The 17945-nt window shown below is 57.2% G+C and overlaps 2 protein-coding genes and 1 long non-coding RNA gene across 3 annotated transcripts; 2 read left to right on the forward strand and 1 right to left on the reverse strand.

Moving 5' to 3' along the window:
• The first annotated feature begins 2680 nt into the window (after positions 1 to 2680).
• Positions 2681 to 10684, forward strand: MYPOP (Myb related transcription factor, partner of profilin). Its single transcript, XM_070402112.1, has 3 exons — positions 2681 to 2762; positions 3496 to 4049; positions 9408 to 10684. Exons 2-3 carry the CDS (start codon positions 3548 to 3550, stop codon positions 10088 to 10090), a joined length of 1185 nt encoding a protein of 394 aa, XP_070258213.1. The 5' UTR covers positions 2681 to 2762; positions 3496 to 3547; the 3' UTR covers positions 10091 to 10684.
• LOC138999896 (uncharacterized) lies at positions 4394 to 13596 on the reverse strand. Its single transcript, XR_011469472.1, has 3 exons — positions 13453 to 13596; positions 13191 to 13285; positions 4394 to 4682 (listed from the first exon to the last, which is right to left on the reverse strand). It is a non-coding gene; the product is annotated as an uncharacterized lncRNA (long non-coding RNA).
• A 181-nt stretch (positions 13597 to 13777) lies between these two features.
• IRF2BP1 (interferon regulatory factor 2 binding protein 1) lies at positions 13778 to 16357 on the forward strand. The gene has a single exon (XM_070402082.1). It carries the CDS (start codon positions 14189 to 14191, stop codon positions 15950 to 15952), a length of 1764 nt encoding a protein of 587 aa, XP_070258183.1. The 5' UTR covers positions 13778 to 14188; the 3' UTR covers positions 15953 to 16357.
• The last annotated feature ends 1588 nt before the right edge of the window (positions 16358 to 17945 follow it).

Genomic DNA, 17945 nt, shown 5'->3' on the forward strand with positions numbered 1-17945 from the left:
CCCCCCTCATTGTGGCAGAACAGCGCATGCCCCTTGGACCACCCTCCACTGGGGCCCTGGAACCCACCGACCGTGCTGACCCAAGGACAGGGCTCCAGCAACCTCCCCTTTCCCCTCTGCAGCATCCATCTCCCCTCTTCTAGATCTTTCTCATTGGCACATGACATACTGTTACATCTACCATCTGAAATACACCTTCCAAGATCCCATTCCCCCTTCAGACACCACCAAATTTCTGTGCTGCAAAGAATCACCTACACTGGCTCTCTCCAAACCTTCTCTTGAACCCACCTAATCAAGCTTATGTTTCTAACTCTCTATCCCTCTCCCTTCCTCTCTATCCTTCCCCCCCACCCCCCCCCCCACACACAAAATGACTCTTTTCTACATGACTGGTGACTTCCATCTTGCTCGCTCTAGTGGTCAGTTCTCAGTCTGCGTCAGACTCGGTTTCTAGCAAGCATTTGGCATCCACGACCCTTCCCTCCTCCTGGATTTGCACCCTTGACTTGGCCTCCAGGGCATCACACAGCCAGGTTCTCCTCTGACTTCCCTGATAGCTCCTCCCCAGCCTCCTCTGCTGACCCCAGCCCTCTCCTGGAATGCCCCAGCCTCAGGCCTGGACTTCTCTTCTATCTACAACGGCGCCCTTGTGGACCTCTCCCAGCCTTGGGGACTTACAGGTCACTTACTCACTGACAACTCCTCAATTTCTGTCTCAAGACTGAAGCTCTTCCTCTGAAGTCCAGACTCAAATATCCAACTGCCTACCTGACATTTGTACTTGGGAGACTAATGGGCACCTCAAGTTGAGGCAAACTTGAACTCCCGATCCGCTTGCAGCTCTGCCCATCATTGCTTCTGGCAGCTGCATCCGTCCTGTTACTCAGGCCAAAGACACTGGAGTCACCCTCGACTTCTGTCTCTCACTTCCAAATGCAATTCCATTTCACCTCACCTTCCCCGCTACCACCCTGGTTGGAGCCACCATCACCTGAACCGCTGCAGTGGCCTCCTCGCTGGGCTCCCAGCTTCCACCCTGGCTCCCTGAAGGCAGGAACCCAGAGGAATCTTACTAAGTCTTTCCCCAGTGCAGGGCCCTCCCCTGGCTCTCATCTCATACAGGGTAAAGGCCGGAGTGCTTGCAGTGACCCACAAGACCCCGCACCATCTGGCTCCCCACCCAGCCCGCCCCTGGCTCTCTCCATCCCCATTGGCCTCCCAGATGTTCCTATAACACAACAGGCAAAGTCCTGGCCCGGGCGGCACTTGCTCCCTCACCTGCTTCACCTCTCTACTTAAATGTCACCTCTCTGCTTAAAGGAGGGCTCTCCTAGCCACCTTATTTTAAATTACACACACACACACTCACACACACACACACACACCATACTCCCCAACCCTTTTCCCTTCCATTTAAAAAATATATATATTTCTTTATTGATTTCATAGAGGAAGGGAGAGGGAGAGAGAGAAACATCAATGATGAGAATCATTGCTCGGCTGCCTCCAGCACGTCCCCTACTGGGGATCGAGCCCACAACCCAGGCATGTGCCCTTGGCCTGAATCGAACCTGGGACCCTTCAGTCCGCAGGCCGATGCTCTATCCACTGAGCCAAACCAGCTAAGGCCCCTTCCATTTTCTTCATAACACTTACCACCTTCTCACGTATATGTCTATTTATTTTGCCAGTTGTCTGATTCTCCCAAGTAAAGAGTGAGTACCATGAAGGTATAGGTTTTTGTCTCTTGTATTCACTGCACCTGGAACTGTGTAGACGTTCAATAAATATTTGTTGAACAGATGAAGCACCGTTGGTTGAATGACCTTGAAGTCTCCTGCGGGTTACTGAATTACAAATGTTTCGGCCCGCCTTGCATCCTGCCTTCCAGCTCACCCAACCGGTCTTCTAGATTCATTCCTGCTTCCATTTGCTTAAAGTCATGCCCGCGCCAGGATCACCCTCCCTACCGAGAAGGCTCTCACTCTGGTCTCCCTCCCTTACCTCGTGAAGTAAATGTGTAGATAGGGGGGGCCCCCAGGCATGGATGGAAGGTTTATGCGTTGCCATAGTTACCGCGCCCGCCTGGAGCAACATATTCCCAGGGTGCCCCGCCCCTACGGGTAATAGGTGGTTAGCAGATCCCGAGCAGTACCGCGCAGGGGCGAGTATAAGGAGGCGACAACCCGGTTTTCTTACAACGCGCCCCCCCCCCCCCCCGCCCCATCCGCTTTCACTCCACCCAGGCAGTTGTCATGGAAACAAAGCGCATCCCTCCAGCGCCGTCTCCCTCCCTTTTCTCCTAGAGAAAAAAACATATGCAGAGATATGGAGCTGGGTGGGCCGAGAGTCCAAAAGGCGGGGACGCCGCTCGGTCCCCGCGCTCTCTCCCTGCTCTCTCCTGCCTCCTGCAGGGATGGCGACGCCTGCGCAGGGCGATAGCCTTGGGTACCAAGGCTAGAGGCGAGTGGCGCGCATGCGTGAGACGGGGTTTTGCGCGTGCGCCGCGGTGGCACCCGGAGGCTGCGGCCGGCGGAGGCTGGCGGGAGGCGGGCCTGCGCTGGCGACGTGGGCGGGGCGTGAAACCCCGGCGGTCAGGGCGTTGGGGACCCACCGGCGTGTGCTGCGCCTGCGCCGCGGCTCTCCCGGCAGCGGGAGGCGGGGTCCAGAGCGGGAGGACGGAGAGCAGCCGGGGGAGGGAGGAGGCCGCAGGAGCCCGAGCCTTGACCGACGGGCAGGCGGGGGCTGCGGCGGCGCCGGTGAGTGACCCGCGGCCCGACTCGGTCCCCACCCTCCGCGACCCTCACTCTTCCAGGAGCCCCCCATAGCCTCCGCTGCCCCCCGCCTCATCCCTGACTCCCATTACCCCCGGAGCGCCCCTTAATTTCTAGCAAGCCCCCGCCATCTCTGCAGACCCCAGTTCCTAATATTTCATGGTCCCAGCTCCCCTGCCCTAGGAGCCCCCAACTCACCGCTATTCCTGCTCATCCCCTCCGAGGACCCCTTCCCATAATAGTCGTACAGACGTCCCATTGGCCCGGAACCCCCAGAGCGCTCCTCTGCTCCAGATCCCCCCTTCTTGCTGCATCTCCCCTTCAGCATCTTGCACCCCCGTTACCCTTGTGCTTTTTCGACCTCCGAAACACCTCCATTCTCCTTGCACTTTTCCTATGCCCCCCTTCTCCTCTGACTCCTGCAGACACCCCCTCTGCCGCTTTTCCTCATTTCCCTCCACCCCTCCAGATCCTCCCCAGTTTCCATCAACTCCTCGGCTTGGCACTTGGCGCCTCACTGGCAGGAGAGGAGCGCTCCCCGGGTGTCAGCTGCCATTAGGCACTCGGACTGCCCCCCACGGCCCATCGCCCCCCGTCCCCTGCCCCCATCCCCGGCCCCGGGTACTTAGGAGCCGGTGTCGCAGCGGCCGGCCGGGGTGGGGTTGGCGGCGCGGGGGACGCCGAACCCCCGCCAGCGCGGTGCGCCCTGTGCCCGCAGCGCCGGCGCCCCCCATGCGCCAGGCGGCCGGACGGCGGCGTCGGGGGGCGCCATGGCCTCGGCGGCGGCGGCGGGCGAAGCGGAAGAGACCACCCGGCTGCGCAAGCCGCGGTTCTCGTTTGAAGAGAACCAGATCCTGATCCGGGAGGTGCGCGCCCACTACCCGCAGCTCTACGGCGCGCAGAGCCGTCGGGTGAGCGTGGCCGAGCGGCGGCGCGTGTGGGACGGCATCGCGGCCAAGATCAACGGCATCACCAGCTGGAAGCGCACCGGCCAGGAGGTGCAGAAGCGCTGGAACGACTTCAAGCGCCGCACCAAGGAGAAGCTGGCCCGCGTGCCGCACTCCACGCAGGGCGCTGGGGCTACCGCCGAGGACGCCTTCTCTGCCGAGGAGGAGACCATTTTTGCCATCCTCGGGCCGGGTGTGGCGGGGCCAGGCGCTGGTGCAGGGGCGGAGCAGCCCCCAGCGGCGCCCCCCTCACAGCCACTGGCCCCAAGTGCCTACACCCAACGCTATGTGTTGTCTGAGGACCGCAGGGAAGGCGGAGGGGCAGGTGAGTTCCTTAAGCATCACCGTAGCAAGAGTCTGCTGTGTGCCTGGCACTGGTCCAAGCCCTTTAGGTGGCTCATCAGATTCTCACTATAACCCTGCTAGGGGGATGCTGTCATTATCCCAATTTTAAACCTGGGGAAACTGAGGCTCAGAAAAGTGAAATGATTTGCCTCGGGTTCCACCGCTGGTGACTGTCAGAGTCAGGAACAGAACCCAGACCTAGGAGGCCTGGCCCCAGAGTCCACAGCCAGAGTCATCAGCTCAGGCATCATTTCTTTTCTTCTTCTTTTTTTTAAATTTTGTGATCGAATCTTTTTTAAAATATATTTTTATTGATTTCAGAGAGGAAGGGAGAGGGGGAGAGAGTTAGAAACATCAGTGATGAGAGAGAATCATTGATTGGCTGCTTCCTGGGGATCGAGCCCACAGCTTGTGCCCTTGACCGAATCCAACCAGGGACCCTTTGGTCCGAGGGCCAGTGCTCTATCCACTGAGCCAAACCAGCTAGGGCCAGGCATCATTTCAATTAAACGTCTTGTAGGGTAGTGACTCTGGAGGCAGACTGGGCTCCAATCACAACTTTGCCACTCAGCTGTGTCATTTCAGGTAAGTTACTGCAGATCAGTTTCTGCATCTGTAAAATGGGGATAAAAAGTAGTTGCTACCCAAAGGTTGCTGTAAAGATTAAGTGAATTAATATGCCTAAATTGCTTAGAACATGGCCTCTTGAACATTATTAGCTTCTGATATAATTGCCAATGCTGTGAGGTACGGACTGCTTCACTATTTTATAAGTCAAAGTCTCACAGAGGTTTGGTCACCCCCAAGGTCATGCCGAGTCGAGGAGATGTAGAGAGCTGAGCACACGATTTTCCACTTAGCCTTGAGTCTAGGTTATTATTTCTTATACAGCTATTCCCCAGGCACTGTCCTATGGTGGGTAGTGTTGGGGACACATTGAAGGTCAGACTTTGGACTTCATCTTGAAGGCATTTGGGAGTCTTAAGCAAGAAAGAAACACAATAATCTGGACCTTTGTTCTTAGTGTGAACCAAACCTCAGCGTTTCTATCTGTGACTGAGGAATCCTCAGCCCTGCCCTCCTGGGGCTCACAGTCCAGTGGGGTAGACAGACTCATAGACAGTGATGACTCCCAGCTGACCTACCCTGGGAAGTCAAGGAGGGCTTCCTGGAGGAGGAGAAATCAGAGCTGAGACATAAAGTGAGGATGAAGCGCTAGTTAAGTGTTCCTGGTAGAAGGAACAGCATGTACAGTGGCTTAGAAGCAAGAAACCTTGACCAGTTTAGAAAATTGAAGTCTCCCAGTTGGAGAGAGGAGCAGGAGAGTGGAAAGATTGAAGAAAGGAAGTTTTGAGATGAGGTTTGAGAGGTTAGCAAAGACCAGACCCTGCAGGGCCTTTAGGCTGGATTGAGGAGTTCGAATATTATCCTGAAGTGCTTTGGGAAGCCACGGAAGGGTTTTGAGGAAGGGAGGGACATGATCAAACAAAGCAGTTCAGGATCTTGTGATTCAAAGAGGTTCCTTCACCTACCCAAGGTCACACAGCAAGTAAGTAGTAGAGGTAAATCTGGAATACACATGTGACCAACTCACAGTCCATGCACTTAGCAATTGGGCTAGATTGCCTGACAATAACAACAATTAGTGTGACGGAAAGTTAATGAGGATGCCAGAATTGGGTCATACATGGCTTACAAGTGAAGGCCAGGCTTTGGGTTTTATCTTTTTTTAAAAAATACATTTTTATTGATTTCAGAGAGGAAGGGAGAGGGATAGAGAGATAAAAACATCAATGAAGAGATAGAATCATTGATCAGCTGCCTCCTGCACGCTCCCTACTGGGGATTGAGCCTGCAACCCAGGCATGTGCCCTTGCCTGGAATCAAACCTCGGACCCTTCAGTCCGCAGGCTGATGCTCTATCCACTGAGCCAAACCGGCTAGGGGGTGGACTTTATCTTGAGGGCATTTAGAAGTCATAAAAGTGTCTTGAGCAGGAGAGAGACACAATCACTTGGGACTCTTATTCTCGGTGTGAAAGAAAACTCAGTGTTTCCATCTGTGAAATGGCCCCGTTGAACTGGAGCAGACATGGTAAACTTATTTTTTCAAAACCTGTGCAGCCCCTTCATTCATTCATTCATTCATTCATTCAACAAATGTTTATTGAGTACCTTTCTGAGGCAGGCACTGTTGTAGATGCTGGGAATACTGTGCAGAAAGACAATTTCCCTTCTCTTATGAAGCTGACGTTCTAATTATGGGAGACAGACCACAAACAATCCAACATGGGTCATATATAGGAGGTTATAAAAAAACTAAAAAAAAAAGAAAAAAGAAAGCATTAAGAGGATAGTGAGTGATGGAAGGAGGGCTGCTTTAGACAGGGTAGGAAGGGTCAGCTTCTCTAAGGAAGTAAACCTTGAATAGTAACCTGAATAGAGAGATTGAGCCTAGTGGATGAATAGCTGAGGAAAGCACTCCATCCAGCTAGAGGGAACAGCACGTGCAAAGGCCCTGAGGCAGGAATGTGCAGGAAGGTGCTTAAAGCTCCTTGATTAGAATAGTACACAGAAGACCCACAGTGTAAAACTCAAAAGAGGAACTGAAGGACTGAAACAGCCTGGGGCTGCCTGAGGTGTCTTTACTGAGAGAGAATTAGGACCATTTCTCTCTGACCTAATCTTTGAAAAAACAGTAACAACGTGGAGAATTAGAATTCACTGTGTGTCAGGCATGTGCCAGAGGTGAGTCAGTGACTCCTAGGAATGGCCCTCAGGAAGATGATCTGTTACTGGAGCCGTTGGTCCCAGGCACTCACACACATCCAGTTACAGGTAGGGACACTGAGGATCAACGTTGGCAAATAGGATTTTAACTCTGGTGTGATGGTGCCTCCATGAGCCCTGTGGGTGTGGGGAGTGGGCCACTTTCTGTTCCTCATAGTCAGTAGACGAAAAGCCATATTTTCAAGTGGCTGCAGTTCTCATGTCCTTCTGAGTGAGACTCACCACCCTCAGGCCCACAGCCACTGCCCAGGGAGTGGATAAAAGTGTGGGCTCTGGAACCTACCTGGGTTCCACTCCCTCTTCTACCATTCGCCAGATCTGTGACACCTCTCTGGGCCTCAGTCGCCTTATCTGTAAGATGGGATGATAATGATAGCACCTATCCCAGAGAATGGCTGTGAGGACTCTGAAATAGCGCAGGAGGACAGGGCCTGGCCAGGAGACAAAAGGACAATGAAGGGAAATATTTAAGAGGGACGATATCAAGGAAATGTCTTCCCAAGGAGGCCACCTTTGAGCGGAGGCCTGAGGAGGTGAGGGAGGGAGCCAGGCAGGTGTGTCTGGGGAAAGACCTTTCCAGGCCAAGGAATAGCAAATGCAAAGGCCTGGATGCAGGAGCATCCTACTGTGAGGATCAGGAAGAAGGCCAAGGTGGCCCTAGCCGGTTTGGCTCAGTGGATAGAGCGTTGGCCTGGAGACTGAAGAGGCCCAGGTTCGATTTTAGCCAAGGGCATATGCCTGGGTTGTGGGTTTGACCCCCAGTAGGGGGTGTGCAGGAGGCAGCCAATCAATGATTCTCTTTTATCATTGATGTTTCTATCTCTCCCTCTTCCTTCCTCTCTGAAATCAATAAAGAAATACTTTTTTTAAAAAAAAAGAAGAAGGCCAAGGCGGTGGAGCCAAGTGAACAAGGTATAGACCGTGGGGAGGGAGATGAGGTCAGGGAGGCCGTGGGGGCAGATCATGCAGAAACTTGGGGTCTTTGAGGACTTTCCTTCCTCTGAGACGAAAGCCACGAGGCGTTGAGCTGCGAAAGACATCTGACTTGTGTTTTTTAACGTCTTCATTAAGCTAGAATTCCCCTACCGTATAACCCGCCCACCTCAAGTCTGCAATTCCGTGGCTTTTCCTATATGCAGAGAGTCTGCAACCATCACAATCAATTTCAGGTACTTTTCATCACTTGAAAAAGAAACCCTGGCCCTAACTGGTTTGGCTCAGTGGATAGAGCGTCGGCCTGCGGACTCAAGGGTCCCAGGTTCGATTCCGGTCAAGGGCATGTACCTTGGTTGCAGGCACATACCCAATAGGGGGTATGCGGGAGGCAGCTGATCGATGTTTTTCTCTCATGGATGTTTCTAACTATCCCTCTCCCTTTCTCTCTGTAAGAAATCAATAAAATCTATTATAACAAGAAAAAGAAACCCTGCACCTCTTAGCTATCACCCCCCTCCCTATTCCCCCATCTCCACTCTGCCCTAGGCAACCACTAATCTACTTTCTGTCTCTGTAGATTTGCCTATTTTGGACATTTCATATAAATGGGTCACGTGACATGTGGTCCTTTGCGACTGGCTTCTTCCCTGTAGCATAACTGACATGTATTTCAGTTGGACCCCTGAGGCTCTGGTGGAGGACAGACTGTGAGGGGCAGGGTGGAAGCAGGAAGCCAGTGAGGAGGCACGTGCCATGGTTCGGGTGGGAGATGATGGTTGGACCAGGCGGGGGCCTGGAGGCTGACAGAAGAGGTTGGGTGTTGGATTAGTTTGAAGGCAGAACCAATGGTGTTTGTATATGGATGGGGCCTCGGGAGAGAAAAAGAGAAAGTTTTTGGCCCAAGCAGTTGGAAGGATGGAGCTGCCATAGCCGCGATGGGGGGCAGGGCGGTGGGGGACTGGGGGAGGAGCAGGTTGGGAGCACCAGGAGCTCAGCTCTGGGCAAGTGAGCGAGAGGCATTAGTAGGTGATCAACGGGGTATGCTGAGTCCACAGCTGGAGAGAAGGGTTCAGGCTGGGTCTGGAGATCCGGGAGCCGCTGCCTGTGGACTGTGTTCAAGTTCATGAGCATGAATGAGATGCCAGGTGAGAGGAGATGGAGGCAGCCCAGCAGGCCTGGGGGTGAACTGGTACAGACCAGAGCCGAGGTTGAAACCCTGGCATCCGCATAGGGGACAACCCCTACTGCTCCGGCCACCACACCTCTCCCCCTGGGATCCAACAAAGAGGTCTGAGAAGTGAGCGGGGGCGGGGGGACGGGGGGGGGGGGGGGGGGAGTATCAGATGGTCTGAACCTTCTAGATTCTAGGCTGGCTCTGCCTGACTCAGCTGCAGGCCTCCGGGACCCTTTTCCACTAAGGCTGCCAGAGGCTACCAGGTTATTACTCAATATAACGTACCGACTCCACAGTCTGCGGGCTTCTGTTCCAAGGCATGATCTGACTTGAGTTTTAAAGATGGTGGCTCTAGGGCTAAGGTGGGTGGGAGATGGAAAGGAGAAATCCAGACAGCATTGCAGGGTCACGCACACCTTGCCTACATCTCTCTCCGCAGATACACCAGCCCACAGCAAGGGGGGCTCCAGCAGCCCGGAGCCCTGGGCCCGGCCCTCCTGCCATCCCCAGGAAAGGGGCTGCCCACCACCCAAGGAGCGTGAGTCCTCGCCCCCTCCAGCCCTGCAGACCGTCCAGCTGCCCCGTCTGGCCTTGTCTCCACCGCCCCCAGCCCCTCCAGCCCCCCAGCCACCGCCACAGGTTCAAGTGGCACCCTCGCCCGCCAGCCCCTCACCCCCTCTCCTGCCTCTGCTTGTGCCCGCGGCCCCAGACCCCTCCCTGGACTTCCTGCGGGCGCAGCAGGAGACTGCCAACGCCATCAGGGAGCTGGCTGGCACCCTGCGGCAGGGACTGACCAAACTGAGCGAGGCCCTCAGCGCCCTGCTGCCCCTGCTGCCTGGAAGCCCAGTTGACCCACTGCCCCCACCTCCCCCTCCACCCCCCAGGCCTGTCCTGCCTCCACCTACCCCCAAGGTGGAGATCACCCCTGAGCCCGTGTCTGTGGTGGCTGCTGTCGTGGACCGGGCCAAGGTGGCGGCCAGGGGGGTGATCATCGCCCATAGAAACGAGGAAGGGACGCCCCGGCCACCCCCAACCCCTCCTCCGCCCCATGACTCCCCCCCACACAAGAGGAGGAAAGGTTTTCCTACACGGAAGAGGCGAGGGCGATGGAAATCTCCGTGAAATCGACCACTGGATTCAAGCTTGTCTACACTTTCTGCCTGCACCACCGCTCCCAGCTTAGCCCAGCGGAGGAAGGCCATGCACCTTCCCCATGCCAGCTGCACCCTGGCTTCCTGCTGCAGGGGCGTGAGCACCCCACTCCCTGTACTAGTTAGTGCCTGATTCGCGGGGGCCCTCGTTGATGGGCCCCCCCAGCCCTTTCTCCAGTACAGCGCTGTCTGCCTGGCTGCTTTCCTTAACCCTGACTTCTAAGCCATCAATTTTACGTTATTTCTTACTGCCCTTGGTGGGCTGCAGAGGGAACCTCATGCCCCCTTTCCCTAATCACTCCTGGTCTTGACTTGAAGAGAACTGATCTGTCCGGAGGCCTCCCCGCTTCCCAGTCCAGACTTGGGAGGGAGTGGGGGCTGCGAGACAAATCAGACGTGGAAGACAATGAGGGGACAGCAGTCTGTATTCTGGGGGGAGAGGGGCGAGTTCTCAAGGGGAGGTACAGGTTGGGTCCTCTGCCTCCCAGTGCAGTCTGACCTCCAGAACTCAGCCCCCTCCTTTCTCCTCAGTGGTGACAAGATAACAATAAACTTATTTTTCATACAATCACTCGAGGCTCTGGCTGAGACAGGCCTGGGATTTCAGTCCCTACACCTGCCCCACCCTCCCGTGAGCAGGCGACACACCCTTGAAGTTAGAGGCTGGAGCCTTCTTTTGTTAAAACCATCAAGGCCAGTGTTCACATGTTATTCCTACTTACTCATCCATCCTTCAGATGCCACCGCAATGTCATCGCCAGGAAAGCATCCTGGATTCCCTCCCCGCCTAGGATGGGCCTGCCCCCAAGTGAAGACGTGTTCAACATACTTAAGGCACGTTTCCTCCATAGTTCAGGAAGGCAGGAGCTCATTTTTTTTTTTTATAGCAAAGGTGGGAATTTATTGAGAAACAAGCACAGACTCCCACGTGGGGAGGGGGAAGAGTCCCAGGAGCTGATTTTCTTACTCTGAAACCTGCTGCAGAGCCTGGAGCAAAGCAGGTAATAACCACCTCCCTGGATTCAGACCTGGCTCCGCCCCTGGTGTCACCCTGGGCAGCTGTGTAACCACGGTCCTCCATTTTCCTCATCTGTAAAATGGGCATCTTTTGATGCAGGAGGCTTTATTTTCTACAACTGGATTCTACTTATCTCCCAGGCCTTAGCTCAAATAGCACCTCCTCAGGAAAGCCTTGTCTGACAACCCCCCAGCAGTTGCCAAGAAATGAAGTTAATCATCTGAAGTTAATGAAGTTAATCATCTACATTTAAATGGAAAGTCTACCTCCCTCACTAGGCTGAGCCTTGTCAGGCCCAGGCCTGAGCCTCTCTCAGTCACTCCTGTGTCCTCAGCATTGCCCAATGCTGAAGCGCAGTTGCATCTTTGAAATAATGGGCAGCTAACAAACATACACTTCACTTGCAGTGCCTCATTTCTGGGCCTGGCATGCTTAGCATTCATAGGCATGTTTGCAACTTAACCTGAAGGTAGCCCATGAAAAGCAGAAGCTAGGGGTCTCCATTTTTTTTTTCTGAGTTTAGGATCTTGCCTTAAACTTGCCAGGTGCCAATCCAGTCCACCTGAAGCTGGCATCTGGCCAGAACTCTTGTCTGCCACTAGAGTTTACTAGAGAATGACCCAAATGCAATTTTCAGTGATACCTGCTGGCCCTTTTAATAGTTGTAGATGCACCTTTAACTTACGTAAAAATGTAGCTAGCACATAAGGGCCATGATTGTGCCCATAACCTTGCCTAGGTTGAAGCAAAAGGAGTCCTTTCCAAAGAAGTCCATTAATATATATTCTATATAATAAGGAGCTAACATGCTAATTACACCAAACAACAGAACAACTGTCTGGATGACCTTCTGGACGAAGCTGGGGCTGCAAAGGCCAGCCAGGGCTGTGAGGGCCAAGCCCCTTGCACGAATTTCATGCATCAGGCCTCTAGTATATATATAATTTCAGAGAGGGAGAGAAACATCAACGATGAGAGTCACTGATTGGCTGCCTCCCACACTGGGGATCAAGCCCGAAACCTCAGCGAGTGCCCTGATGGGGAATCAAACTGTGACCTCCCGGTTCATAGGTCAACAATGCTCAGCCACTGAAGCACACCAGCTGGGCAAGAAGTCCATTTTTTATAAGTTATAGGTGGGTAACATAAAATCAGAGCTGCTATGCTTGCAGCTGGATGAGGGAGCGGGTAGGCAGTCCCTGATTAGTTTGACAAACACTGAAGAATGCAATGCTGACAATACATTAAAATATTTTTGTGTCCTTAGCATGGACCCAGGCTTAGGAAGAGGCTAATGAGGGTTAGAACTTAGAGACCTGTCTTCCCTGCCCAGCCCTTGCATCCGCCTGCCTCGCACGATTCCCAACTACACGAAGAAAAAACACGGCTGGGCCAGCATGTCTCGGTGGTTGAGCGGGGACCTATGAACCAGGAGGTCACAGTTTGATTCCCCATCAGGGCACATGCTGGGTTGCAGGCTTTATCCCCAGCAGGGGACGTGCTGGAGACAGCCAATCCGTGATTCTCATCACTGATGTTTCTATTTCTGTCTCTCTCCCTTCCTCTCTGCAATCAATAAAAAAAAAAAATTTTTTATAAGAAAAAACATGGGGGTCACCAGAGCCGGGCTGGGCCTATCAGGTAGTAAGCACTCAAGGTTGCTGAAAGGTGGTCTGGCGCTTGCTCGTCCCAGAAAACACACCCCCCCCCCCACCCCCCACTCTTGCTCGCCATCTCGGGCCTCCTTCCCTTCACTCCAATTGGGGAGCAGTAGAAGGTGGTGATCCCCTCAACTCCGTGCCCCGAAAACACGGGAGAAGCACCCCCCACCCCCCGCAAAATTGACTGGGGGTGTCGGAGGTAGGACAGTCTGTGGGAATAGGGAAGGCCTCCCCAAGACCTCCCAGACAGCGGAAGTGCGTCAGTTTGTCCGATCCGCGGGGCATTTTGGGAATTGTAGTAAAAGTTGGAGGCGGGCGCAGAAACGGACGTCGTAACCCTTTGGACACCAGAGCGCGCTGTCAGCGCTGGAACAGAGTTGGAGGGCGCTTACCGCTCCAGCAGAGGAGGCAACTGAGGCAGAGGACCTCGGGCCTCTCTTCTTACCCGGCTGATGCTGGGCCGGCTCAGGGGCTGATACCCAGGATTCTGGGGAGAACAAAGTGCTAAGTGGACAAACCCCTCCCCGCCCCCCCCCCCCCCACACACACACCATCAAATGGCCAACTTCCCGTCCCCTACCCAGAAACCATCCAATCAGGGCCCCTCCACCCCAACCCAGAAGCGCCTGCCTTCTTCACTGGCCATTGGCTTACCTTTGATGGGCGGGGAACTCAGTCTCAGAGAGGGCAAGACTTATGCTCGAAGCTGCACAGCAAGTCCGAGCAGAAACTGCACGCTCGGAAACATGTCCGCCTCCTACAATTTCTGGATTCGTGGTACCTCTGGCCGTTGGTACCACATCCTCACCCCCAACTCTTGTGCCCGAGCTCCCCGAAGCGCGCCCAACTCCCTGGCCTCTTGGAGGAGTGGGAAGGGCTGCGCGGCAGGGAGGCGACGAGTCCCCCTCAGCCGTCCCCTTTAAGAACCGGCCCCGGCGGGACTACGTTTCCCAGAAGGCTTTGCCGGCGCGTTATGTAACTTTCCCTGCGAAGCGGCCTCTGGGGCAGAAGAAGGTGGAGGCGGCGGCGGCGGCCGTTGCAGTGGCGGCGGCGAAAGCGACGCGAGCGGCGGGAGCCCGAGGCGGCGGCCCCCGCGGCCCATCACTGGGCCCAAGCTGTGCGCCTCGGCCCGGAGCCTGGACCGGACGGGGGCGCCGACGTGCCTCTGTGGCTGCCTTTTCAAGGAGGCGGGAGTGAGGAAAAAGGCTTAGGGCCCAGGGGGCGGGGAAGGGGGGCCGGGCCTGGATCCGCGGGGAGGCCGAGCCCAAGGCCCGACTGTGGCTCGCGCTTCCCGGGGACACGAATAGAACGTCGACGGCGCGGATCGAACGGCGGCGGCGGGTGTAGCGCGGGGGCCCGGCGGCGGCGGCGGCGCGCGCGCGCGGGGGCCATGGCGTCGGTGCAGGCGTCCCGCCGCCAGTGGTGCTACCTGTGCGACCTGCCCAAGATGCCGTGGGCCATGGTGTGGGACTTCAGCGAGGCCGTGTGCCGCGGCTGCGTGAACTTTGAGGGCGCCGATCGCATTGAACTGCTCATCGACGCCGCCCGCCAGCTCAAGCGCAGCCACGTGCTCCCCGAGGGCCGCTCCCCCGGGCCCCCGGCCCTCAAGCACCCCACCAGCAAGGACCTGGCGGCGGCGGCGGCCCAGGGACCCCAGCTGCCGCCGCCGCAGGCCCAGCCGCAGCCCTCGGGGACCGGCAGCGGCGCCGCGGGCCAGGACCGCTATGACAGGGCCACCTCCTCGGGCCGCCTCCCCCTGCCCTCGCCGGCCCTGGAGTACACGCTGGGGTCCCGCCTGGCCAATGGGCTGGGCCGCGAGGACGCCGTGGTGGAGGGGGCGCGCAGGGCCTTGCTTGGCTCCATGCCTGGCCTGGTGCCCCCGGGGCTGCTGGCAGCTGCCGTGACTGGCCTGGGAAGCCGAGCGCTGACGCTGGCACCCGGCTTGAGCGCCGCCCGCCCGATCTTCGGCTCCGATTTCGAGAAGGAGAAGCAGCAGAGGAATGCGGACTGTCTGGCCGAACTGAATGAGGCCATGCGGGGCCGGGCAGAGGAGTGGCACGGCCGCCCGAAAGCGGTGCGGGAGCAGCTGCTGGCGCTGTCCGCCTGCGCCCCCTTCAACGTCCGCTTCAAGAAGGATCACGGGCTGGTGGGGCGGGTGTTCGCCTTCGATGCCGCCGCCCGCCCACCCGGCTACGAGTTTGAGCTGAAGCTCTTCACCGAATACCCCTGTGGTTCCGGCAACGTGTACGCGGGAGTCCTGGCCGTGGCGCGCCAGATGTTTCATGATGCGCTGCGGGAGCCGGGCAAGGCGCTGGCCTCCTCAGGCTTCAAGTACCTTGAATACGAACGCCGGCACGGCTCGGGGGAGTGGCGCCAGCTCGGAGAGCTGCTCACCGACGGCGTCCGAAGCTTCCGCGAGCCGGCTCCCGCCGAGGCCCTGCCCCAGCAGTACCCGGAGCCGGCTCCTGCAGCTCTGTGCGGCCCGCCCCCGAGAGCCCCGTCCCGGAACCTGGCGCCCACCACGCGCCGGCGCAAGGCATCCCCTGAGCCCGAGGGCGAGGCGGCCGGGAAGATGACCACCGAGGAGCAGCAGCAGCAGCAGCAGCGACACTGGGTAGCCCCGGGTGGTCCGTTCTCTGCCGAGACCCCCGGGATGCCCTCGCCCATCGCTGCCCTGAAGAACGTGGCTGAAGCTCTGGGCCACTCCCCCAAGGACCCCAGTGGGGGTGGGGGCCCTGGGCGGGCAGGGGGTGCCAGCCCAGCGGCCTCCTCCACGGCCCAGCCGGTAGCCCAGCATCGCCTAGTGGCCCGAAATGGTGATGCCGAAGTCAGCCCGACCGCCGGGGCAGAAGCTGTTAGCGGGGGTGGTAGCGGCACTGGGGCGACCCCTGGAGCCCCCCTGTGCTGTACCCTCTGCCGGGAGCGGCTGGAAGACACCCACTTCGTCCAGTGCCCCTCAGTGCCCGGACACAAGTTCTGCTTTCCCTGCTCCAGAGAGTTCATCAAGGCGCAGGGCCCTGCCGGTGAGGTGTACTGCCCCAGCGGAGACAAGTGCCCGCTGGTGGGCTCCTCTGTGCCCTGGGCCTTCATGCAGGGCGAGATCGCCACCATCCTCGCTGGAGACATCAAGGTTAAGAAAGAGCGGGACCCCTAGGCCACCACTGCCACCAGTCTACTGCCCCGTCCCCTTGCCGCCCACCGCTGCTGCGGATAAATTATTCCCTCCCTCCCTCCCCCAGCCCAGTGCCACCCCCACTGTGTACATACTCCCTTCCTCGTCCCAGAGGGGTCCCTGGGTAGACGCATTGAGGGTGGGGGGAGAAAGCTCGTGGCTTCTGTCTGAGGGGGGTGTTTGGGGTCCCTTGGCCCCTCCGATTTCCCTCTCCCCTCCTTGGCTTAGCTTTGCTGCTGCTTGTAGTTGGGGAAGAGGTGGCCCCTTGCTCCTTGAGAAGGGCCTCCTGGAAATGTCGCTCTTTATAAATGAAGCAAAAGCATTTTATTGCTCCCCTCTCCTGCCCCCTTTCCTCCTTCAATAAACCGAAAAATGGGTTTTTTCCTTCTTGGTCCCTTAGTTTGTGAGCTGCTGCGCCCTCTGTGGGACGGAGCTGGTCCTGCAGGGAGAGGATGTTCAGTGTGTCCTCCAGGTGTCGCTCTCCACCCAGGCAGGCCCGCTGGCGATCTTGGCCAATGCTGGCGGCTGGTCAACCGGTCTAGCCATCGCCTGCTTTTCAGGTGACAGGACAGGCTCAGAGGAGATGGCTGTTGCACGGGAGCCATAGCCACGCTTGGGAATTAGGTTTCTTTTCTGGTCCTTCCCCTGTATGTACCCATAATATGGGGAGGAGGACTCTGCCCATGCGGGGAGGGAAAGGTGCAGCAGGAGGCTTTAGGGGGGTGGGTAGCGAGGCTTGCGGGGCAGAGTCAGAATTAGGGGCGGTTGCTAGACGGACTTCCCGGGGAAGGAGGCTGACTGCTGTGGTCACACTCACAGGGTCCTTGGCTGCTTCTGGCCTCGTGGGGCCCAAGCGCGCAAGAGGGAGGTGCTCGGGCAACCTGAACTGGTTCCTCGTGTGCATCCGGGGAGACCATCCCAGCACCCTGACTGGCAGGGTGAAAAGCACTCCCCCCGCGGCCGCCTCTGATGTGCCGGGCCTTGTCCTGCACCTGTCCAGATGGGCTGATCATTAACCAGGACTTCCTGCTCGCTGACGTCAGGGGGCGGGGCCTGAGCAGGCTGTGGCCAAGCAGGGGTTAAGGGAAAGGGGGAGCCCCAGAAGCCCAGCCCCCACCCCAGCGGCCTCCCCTGTGACCTGGATTGGCAATTCCGGGGAGGGGAGGGGAGGGGGAATGCCGGGCACAAAGGCTAGCGGATGGACAGGTGGGGGATGGTAGTTCTGCCCCTGAGCAGCCCTGTCTTACACCTCTGGGACCCATGGTTGCCCCAATCTCAGGAGGCCAGGTGTTAGTCACTCAATCGGGAAGATCCTAACATTCTGACCTGGGTCACCCAGGGGTCCCACCCACACCTCTTCAGACCACATGCCCCAACCTCCAGATATTAGGGCGGTGGGTAGGGGGTGCGGTTTGTCCACATCTTGAGTTCTTCAACCCCCAGTTCTTGGACTGAGGGTTCCCACCCCCTCCCCCAAGCCAGCAGGTCTCAGGTGTTCAGTCACCCCTGGCACTGCCAGCCTGGGCTCTGGGCAGGGCTGGGAAAACCACCCCTGGTTAAATAACACCAGGCGATAAGCCTGGGGCAAGTGAGACTGGATGGAGTCCCCAGCCTGTGCACCCCTCCCGGGCAATCTTGGGGCCTCCCCAGACACAGCTCTGCAGCCCCAAGCACTGGGTCGCTCCTCCTCCCCCATCCTCAGGGCTAGAGGCCTCCAAACACCAGGGCCCTCCTTCTCAATGGGAGCCAAAGAGCTGTGGAGGACACCTGGTCCTTTAAGAACAGCTGGTGGGTGGGTGGGGGGCAGGGGAGTCACCCCCAGCCTGGTCGGTGTGTGTATTCTAGATAGAGGTTGGGTTAACCATTAACAGAGCAGAGGACCTGACCTGTGTGGGTGTGAGGGGCTGGATCAGCCCCCCTCCCCCCAGCACCAGGGTGGGTCCAGGGTGAAGGGGTTCTGGATGTATCTGGGGAT

This window comes from Myotis yumanensis, unplaced genomic scaffold, assembly GCF_028538775.1.
Source record: "Myotis yumanensis isolate MYYU_CA2020_CCGP unplaced genomic scaffold, mMyoYum1.0.hap1 SCAF_23, whole genome shotgun sequence".
Lineage (NCBI taxonomy): Eukaryota > Metazoa > Chordata > Mammalia > Chiroptera > Vespertilionidae > Myotis > Myotis yumanensis.

What these genes read in the sequence shown, in the direction of transcription:
- IRF2BP1 (XM_070402082.1), top strand. Translation starts at nt 14,189, where the DNA reads ATGGCGTCGGTGCAGGCGTCCCGCCGCCAGTGGTGCTACCTGTGCGAC.
- MYPOP (XM_070402112.1), top strand. Translation starts at nt 3,548, where the DNA reads ATGGCCTCGGCGGCGGCGGCGGGCGAAGCGGAAGAGACCACCCGGCTG. An exon ending in CAGGGAAGGCGGAGGGGCAG is followed by an intron (nt 4,050 to 9,407) that starts GTGAGTTCCTTA and finishes CTCTCTCCGCAG; the next exon opens with ATACACCAGCCCACAGCAAG.